This window comes from Nanorana parkeri, unplaced genomic scaffold (genome assembly GCF_000935625.1).
Source record: "Nanorana parkeri isolate BGI_ZX_2015 unplaced genomic scaffold, ASM93562v1 scaffold1618, whole genome shotgun sequence".
Lineage (NCBI taxonomy): Eukaryota > Metazoa > Chordata > Amphibia > Anura > Dicroglossidae > Nanorana > Nanorana parkeri.
Window position 1 is genome coordinate 165,514 of NW_017307886.1, and position 8,749 is coordinate 174,262.

The 8,749-nt window shown below is 45.8% G+C and overlaps 1 protein-coding gene across 1 annotated transcript in view; it reads left to right on the forward strand.

Annotated features, from left to right (window-relative positions):
- Positions 1-8,749, forward strand: part of LRIG2 (leucine rich repeats and immunoglobulin like domains 2) — a 115,312-nt gene that overhangs the window by 63,497 nt on the left and 43,066 nt on the right. Inside the window, exons 7-10 of the mRNA XM_018570872.1 lie at positions 4,111-4,191; positions 5,502-5,573; positions 6,884-6,952; positions 8,117-8,280. Coding sequence (XP_018426374.1) covers positions 4,111-4,191; positions 5,502-5,573; positions 6,884-6,952; positions 8,117-8,280 — 386 coding nt within the window. The remainder of the gene's footprint in view (positions 1-4,110; positions 4,192-5,501; positions 5,574-6,883; positions 6,953-8,116; positions 8,281-8,749) is intronic.

Here is an 8,749-nt window from a genome sequence, read left to right on the forward strand (position 1 = left end):
AAAGGAGAACTATGAGGTGAGTGCTTTTCACTCACCTCATAGTTCTAGCCGACCTGTGACAATGAGACTGTCACAGGTCGGCTCAGTAGATCGGGAGGTGAGCGAACACATACCGGTTCGCTCACCTCTCGATACTGTCACGGTTCTCTGCCGTGACAGGGGGAGGGGCTGGATTCCCCTCTCCCCGCTCTGATCTGCCAGCGCTGACTGGCGGAACGGACGGGGAGGGGGCGGGTACAGCTGGCTCTGCCTCTAGATAGGCAAAGCCAGCTGTCACTCACGCAGCTGGGCGGATCCCGTCATCTAAGTCGGGATCCGCTCCGGCTGCGACGTCTCAGTATACCGTGAGCTGGAGCTCGCGGTATACTGAGCTTAGTTTGTGTCCTCCCGTTACCCTAAGGAGAACTATAGGGAAAAACACTGACCCCATAGTTTTCCTTTAACTATTCTCATCATCGATTTATTTGCTTTTCGATTTGTTGCAGCCGCCGCTCTGCTCCTCAGCTCTCCTCCCAGCTTGTGCTGGCTGCAGCGGTCTGTGTCTGTTTCAATCCCCGCCTGTGTCGGCAGAGGCAGCAGGGACATCCTGGATGGACTTTGCAATGGTTCTCAAATTTTCTGTTTTGTTGGGGCTGTTGGCGTTTGTATGCTCATTTGTCCACTCCTCAGGACAAGAAAGAAAATAGAAAGTTTTTACTTACCATAAAATCCTTTTCTTAAATTCCATGTAGGTCCAATGGGCCCCACCCCAAGTAGGTCCAATGGGCCCCACCCCACGTAGGTCCAATGGGCCCCACCCCACGTAGGTCCAATGGGCCCCACCCCACGTAGGTCCAATGGGCCCCACCCCACGTAGGTCCAATGGGCCCCACCCCACGTAGGTCCAATGGGCCCCACCCCACGTAGGTCCAATGGGCCCCACCCCACGTAGGTCCAATGGGCCCCACCCCACGTAGGTCCAATGGGCCCCACCCCACGTAGGTCCAATGGGCCCCACCCCACGTAGGTCCAATGGGCCCCACCCCACGTAGGTCCAATGGGCCCCACCCCACGTAGGTCCAATGGGCCCCACCCCACGTAGGTCCAATGGGCCCCACCCCACGTAGGTCCAATGGGCCCCACCCCACGTAGGTCCAATGGGCCCCACCCCACGTAGGTCCAATGGGCCCCACCCCACGTAGGTCCAATGGGCCCCACCCCACGTAGGTCCAATGGGCCCCACCCCACGTAGGTCCAATGGGCCCCACCCCACGTAGGTCCAATGGGCCCCACCCCACGTAGGTCCAATGGGCCCCACCCCACGTAGGTCCAATGGGCCCCACCCCACGTAGGTCCAATGGGCCCCACCCCACGTAGGTCCAATGGGCCCCACCCCACGTAGGTCCAATGGGCCCCACCCCACGTAGGTCCAATGGGCCCCACCCCACGTAGGTCCAATGGGCCCCACCCCAAGTAGGTCCGTGGCTGTTGAGAGCCAGGTGTTGAGGGATCGTGGTCTCTCGGATGCGGTTATTTCTACGATGTTGCGGGGTGCTCGCAAGCCCGTGTCCCGAAGGATTTACCATCGAACATGGAAGGCTTATTTTGTCTGGTGTGAGTAGGTTGGATTTCCGCCTCTTTTGTTTTCCGTTTCCAGGATCCTCGCTTTTTTTGCAGCGTGGTGTGGATCAAGGTTTGGCCTTGAGTACGATCAAGGGCCAGGTTTCGGCTTTGACTGTCCTTTTTCAGCGGCCGATAGCCTCCAGCGCTTTCGTTCGCACTTTTGTGCAGGGGGTTACACGTATCGTTCCTCCTGTTCGCTCCCCGTTGCCGCCATGGGATTTGAATTTGGTGCTCAGTGTTGCAGAAGTCTCCCTTTGAGCCCCTGCGTGAAATTCCAATTCTGACTCTGTCTCAAAAGGTGGCCTTTTTGGTGGCGGTCACCTCGGTCCGCAGGGTTTCGGACTTGGCGGCCCTCTCTTGCTCATCCCCGTTGCTGGTCCTGCATCGGGACAAGGTGGTTCTGCGGCTTTGGCCCTCTTTTTTGCCGAAGGTGGTTTCGGCTTTCCATCTCAATGAGGACATTGTCCTGCCTTCCTTGTGTCCGCAGCCTGTCCACAGGAAGGAGAAGGCGCTGCACTGTCTGGATGTGGCCCGCGCTATCTGTGTTTACCTGAGTGCTACGGCTTCGTTTCGGGAATCGGATTCCCTGTTTGTCGTTGCAGATGGCCCTCGGAAGGGCCGGGCTGCCTTGTTGGCCACCATCTCTCGATGGATTCGCAACACGGTCTCTCAAGCGTATGCCATTAAGGGCCGTGAGCCTCCTTTTTCTGTTACGGCCCATTCTACAAGGGCTGTTGGGGCATCGTGGGCTTTTCGTCATGGTGCCTCCGTTTCTCAGGTCTGTAAGGCCGCAACTTGGTCTTCTGTTCACACCTTTGCCAAGTTCTATAAGGTGGATGTTTTGGCATCTGCGGATGCTGGTTTGGGGCAGTACATGATCTCCGATCTGTTCCCTGTGTCCTTCAATGAACGGAGAGAAAAGGATTTTACAGTGAGTACCAAAATCCTATTTTTCCACTCTCCTCACATGGGCTGGAAGCGACCTTTTGGTATCCTTTTTTCTTTTTTTTTTTTCACTGCTCCCCACCTCATTTCTCTTTTCTGATTTTAATAGCTGCATGCTTTGCTAATTAAGGTGGATTTCTACACCTGATATTTAACATTGCTCATACCATATTCCCATAGACTAAAAAGAACATGTTCAAATCGTACAGTTAGTTCCCAATTATTCATCCACGTTTGTTTTCTACCTAGCTGAGAAATATGTCTGAATACATTCATATTCTGTTAACCTTTTGTGCAACCTCCCTAATGCAATAATTAAAACGAATCTGGAAGAGTTAATGCTATATGAAATAGAGCAAGACTACATTAATTAGGAGTTTTTTGTGGTGCAGGAAGGCCATAAGAACAGATGACAGGCAGTCTATGCAGTTCAGGGTCATCAAATGTTCACAAGCGGGAGGACAACACTGGTAAATAGCTCTCCAATCATTGAGCCAGGAAACTCATTTAGACAAGAAACCAGGTTTTTCCTTTTTCTTTGAGTACTGTCTTATATTGTTAACCATACTGATGCCATACTAGAAAGGTATCATTTTAGTGATATTTTGCAGTACAATACATGGTTATATCTAAATTAATGCATTTTATATCTGATCAATGATGAAGCCCCTTTTTTCAGACCTTGGTCTTTCTTAGTGCATGCTGCTTTTAATGCAATCCAGATGGGCACATTTGAAAAGTTCTGTCTTTATTTGATTTAATGCTGGTTCACACCACAAACTCCACGCTCCAGTGCGCTCGGCCTCTGGAATGCACTGGAATGCAAGCCGGCCACGACCCCCGCCCCCACCCGGAACGCAGACACTAATGTGTCTGTGTTCCGGTCCAGTGCGTTGTGTAAAAATACTGCAAGCACTATTTTTGCAGAAAGCACTGGACCGGAACGCGGAACTAATGTCTGTGTTCCGGGTGCGGGCAATCGCACTGCGGTGAGGGGGGTGGCTGCAGTGCCATTGTATTCATTGGCACTGGAAGGGAGTCGGCCAGCGTGCGTTCCAGAGGCCGAACGCACGAACGCAGAGTTTGTAGTGTGAACCGGCCCTTACACATACTTTTTAGATTACTTTTGGGCGAAAAAGCTTGCCAAAATTGATTTGTTTTTTAGCCAAATGTAGTAACCATATCTTTTATAATGATGTAATTAGCTAAAGACAGTCTTTTATACAAACCCAGCTGTGCTTCATTTGCCTTATACTTGGATTATTATGGTCTGAGTATCCTTGCAAACAAGCAGCTTACGAGTATTGGTGTTGTCCCACCTTTGCAATACCTGATGCTTTTGGTTATAGCCACTGCATTGTTCAATTATTTATATCCATTTCCTTGTACCAGATGAAAACCAAATACTGTTTCAGGCCATGTTCCTTTTAATGCTCTTCTCCACAAGAATTGTACAATTTTTTAAAAACTTTTAATTATATTTACAAACTTAATATTTTTAAGGAAAAATTATTTTCTTTTTAATAGCTTACAATATTTTAATATCAAAATTGTTTAACACAGGGACCTTCAAAATAATGACATCTCCTGGGCTATTGAAGATTCTAATGAAGCATTTGCTGGACTGGTTAAGCTGCTTAAACTGTAAGTACACCATATTGTAAAATGCTGCTGTTTGTATCACATTTGTAGAGCAGGTCACACACACTGGCTGCATGAGATTGATAAATCTTCATTATGTACATGCTTGAGAAGACAGTTGTATTTTGATATTCTACAAATACAGAAGTAGCTAGGTGCAGTGGACACATTGGTTATGTCTATTTTTTAGTCTTGCTCTTTTATAAAATATGTATGTTAAACCTTTGCATAACTATAACTTGCATTATACCTGTAAATTGTTTTAAAATGTTTTTTTTAACTGTCATAGCCCCAATTCAATTTGATGACATTTTTTGACATCCATTCACTAGTTTTTCCATGGTGTTGGAGCTCTGTAACATGTTAGCATTGAGCTTTCTGACAGACCTTTCATTCAAGAATTAAAGTGTATCCAATGACCTGCGGGGAGTTTAATTGGCTCCTGTCTAAATTTGCCCGGTGTGCGTGTACACTAGGGACCTTAGGTTGTAAGCTCCTTGAGGACAGGGACTCATGTGAGTGTGCAGTATGTAAAGCACTGCATAAATTGTCAGTGCTATATAAATACATGTAATAAATCTAAACCCTTGGTGGAAAAAATATGCAGGTGAAAGTCACTTTCTTTGCAAATCGACACCTTAAAGAATGGAAAATCCTACTGGTAGGGAGAAGGCATAGCTATGATAAACAAGCTGTAGTTGGTTTGTTCTACTGCCTCCGACATAGCATTCTCCAGCCTCTTAGGCAACCACTCCTGATGTCATTCAGGTGGCTGGTGGGCACTCTACAGGTGTACACATGGTGTAGTGGTCGGTCTACAGAAGGGGCACATGACATTACAGTGACAGAGATCCCTCTGAGGTTGCTAGGCAATCACCCCTATCATTCAAATGGCTGGTGGGCAGTCTGAAGGCATATTCATGAAGTAGCAGAAAGACGTTGGTGCCCGGTGTAAAGTTATTTGTAGTTTTAATGGGTAGCGTGGTAAAGTGTGTGACAATACTGCAGCTCTATAGAGTCCATGAGCTAATGTAGCTCTATAGAGTCCATGAGCTAATGTAGCGTCACCAGAACAGCGAAAGTGTGGACACTGACAACACAAAGGTATGATGTATGTATTATTGTGTGTGGATTAATAGAGATGGTGAAGATTTGTTTTAAATGGAAAGAACTTTGGAGTCGTGAAATTATTTCTGTCATCGTAAATACAAATTTGAATATTTCATATGTAGCTTAATTGCGATTTTGGTACTGTAGTTTCATGTGATCTCACAGCGTTTTGCTGAGCTGTTAACACTTTTTTTTGTTTCAAGCATTTTGGAAGGGAACAAGATTAAGTCCATCACCAAGAAAGCCTTCAGTGGCCTGGATTCTTTGCAGCATCTGTAAGTGTTTTCAGATTCTATTTTACTAAAGGTAAATCATAGTGTAATAATCCATGTATGAAATATGTGGCCGTGTTCCATCTCTCTTGATCATATTAACATGAAAAACAGTCAAGATTTTGCAATAGCCGACTTTGGCTGAGGGGAACGGCCGGACGGGAGCCTTCTGGCAGCAGGTGGCCGTCTCTAAACGTCCCTTGTGCCCGCACCCGCTTGCGCGCGCCCCATGGTACTCACGAGTGGGAAACTGCAAGAATTTGAAGCAGCCAGCAATGGCTGTTTACATACAAGTGGTCCGGGGGCGGTAAAGATGCCCAATCGCTTGTATGATACACCTATGATAGTCCCCCTCCCCTTACCTGTCCCTGCCGTTGCTGCGATCCCGAGCGTCCAATCCTGGACCGGCAGTGTGGCTCCGTGCACGGAGAACTGAGGGAGATCCGTACACGATCTCCCTCCGCTCTACTCCCCGCTCTGTGAATGTTTATTAGTGGTTTATATTACATCATTTCCACAGTCAGCTGTCGCTCTCCGGCTACAGAAGCCGGAGAGAAGCTAATGAAGCAGATCTGTGCTTCATCAGCTTCTTTGGGGGTCCCTAGGTGACTTTAGGGGTGTTAGAGACCCCTGATGTCTCCATAAAGAGAACCTGTCACTGTAATTTGATATCACATAGGGGGATTCTTATCCCCCTATGTGATAATTAAGTTAAGTGTGAAAAAAAAAATTGGTCATAAAAAATGTAATTTACACACACAAGTAAAAAAAAATAGGAGAGCATTTGGAAGTTTACAGAAAAAGATGGCTTTTCAAGCTCTTGAATAATACAAAGCAGATGCACCTGGAAAATATTTGTATTTTGCTTGGGAAAGAAGGAACACCCCCGCTTCGGTCAGTATGAGCTATTAGTCATTTCAGTTCTGATTACTGCACTAATCCACCCTATAAAACAATATACTCAAGTATAAGCCGACCCGAATATAAGCCGAGGTACCTAATTTTACCACAAAAAACTGGGAAAAAATATTGACTCGAGTATAAGCCTAGGGTGGGAAATGAGGCAGCTACTGGTAAATGTACAAAGAAAAACTCGGCTTATACTAGAATATATACGGTAAGTGGTCATTTATGGTTTGCCCCTGAAACGACTCTGCGTGTGACACCAGCAAGCTTGTGTTCTCTCCTCATAATGCATAATTAATGGAGCTGCTCCACTTAATAATCATCAAATATGGATTTATTTTTCACATCTCATGCAGTTCTGTTTGCTATTAATTATTTTTCTGACATTTGCTCATTTTGCTTTGCAGCGACTTGAGCAATAATGGGGTCATGTCTGTGCAAGAGAATGCCTTTGCTCATGTTAAACTTCAGGAATTGTAAGTAGTAAAATCTTGTATACATGACCAGCAAATAAAATATTTAAATGTTTGAATGCAATTGCCATATTTTAATAAGGTTTTCAAGTATTGATGAAAAAAGATTGTTTAAAGATACCTGGTCACCAGACCATTGTCTTTAACAAAAATCTCATATGATTACATGTGCATTTAATGTAGTTTATGTAGTCTTGTGCCTGGTGCTGGACCTGCCATCTTGGGCTGCAGACTCAGAGCTGTCACTCGGGTAACACTATTGTAATCCCCTTTGCTCCTTCCCTGGGAGCTACCGTGTTTCCCCGAAAGTAAGACCTACCCCGAAAATAAGACCTAGCACTATCTTCAGGGACTTCTGTAATATAAGACCTACCCCGAAAATAAGACCTAGTTCGGTGGTAGGTCTTATATTACAGAAATCCGCTAGGTCTTACTTTCGGGGGAACTGCACATAAACTGTGTAAAGACCGGCCGCAGCTCCCGCCCGCAGCTCACGCACGCACGATGGAAGCGACATCCGCCGGGACCGGCAACAGCACGCCGCCTTCCGGGACCTCGTCCAGTCCTCCCCCAGCCAGGTAAGACATCCCCCGAAAATAAGACCTAGTGTCTTATTTCGTGCAAAAAAATAAATAAGACTGTCTTATTTTCGGGGAAACACGGTACATAAAAGATTATGTAGGGAGCGCAGGGGCAGAACAGCTGGGCAGCACGGAGAGTAATTAGACATTTTCAGAAGAGGAGGCTTTGACATGCAAAGTGTAAGAGGGCTGTGCTAGGGAATTGACGCTTTCTGAACATGTCAAATATGCTAGCTAGTTCAAAGGCACACTGCATGTGAATTGAAAAAAAAAAGCGAATGGGAAGGAAAAATGCTACACTTACACGGACATTTGTTTTTTAAATGCATTTTTACCTAAATTTTCTTAAGATCGTGACAAAGTCTATTTAAAGTGATTTAGAATAAAATTAAAACTTTACATTTGTTTCCTTTTTTCCCCATTTGGTTCACGTTCTTTGACATAATTTTCTCCAGTTATGAGTAGTGTGTTTTTGGGTTGCTTGATGGTTGGCTCTGCATGCCCACTTATTGTCCCACTGTTCATTATATACATGTTCATTATAGGTGTTTTTCTTTAATAACCTACTGTTTGAATCTTCTTGCAGAATCCTAAACACAAGCAATTTGCTTTGTGACTGTCAGCTAAAATGGTTCCCCCAGTGGTTCACTGACAGTGGATTTCAGCATGCTGTTAACGTGAATTGTGCCCATCCTGATTGGCTGTCTGGGCGTTCTGTGCTCAGTGTGGATTCAGGGGATTTTATCTGCGGTTAGTATTTTATATTAATGCTGCTATTGCAAGATTTTCCTCCTGCCAACGCATGACAGAACTTATTTAAATTTTTCTTTACAAAGGCTTATAGGTCCTAGATTGGCAGGATTCAGTTTGTAAAGAATAAACTTAATGTGGGACACTGTATTTAAAACCAAGGTCTAAATCACTGTGGATTTAAAAAAAAACCCACAACTGCAGTTGTGAAAAGACTAAGGTTATTTCCTAAAATGTACATGTTTTGTACAGGCAGTCCCTGGGTTACCGATGTCCGACTTAGGGACAATCCGTACTTACAGACGGGGTCCACAGTTCTCCTAAAGGTACCGGCAGCCGCTGGTACCTTTAGGAGAACTGTGGCTGCAGTAGCCTGTGTCCTTTCAAATCCCCGCTGCTCTCCGGGCCTGTGTTGGCGGAGGCAGCGGGGACACAGACCGCTGCATACCGCCGATGTCCCACGTACCTC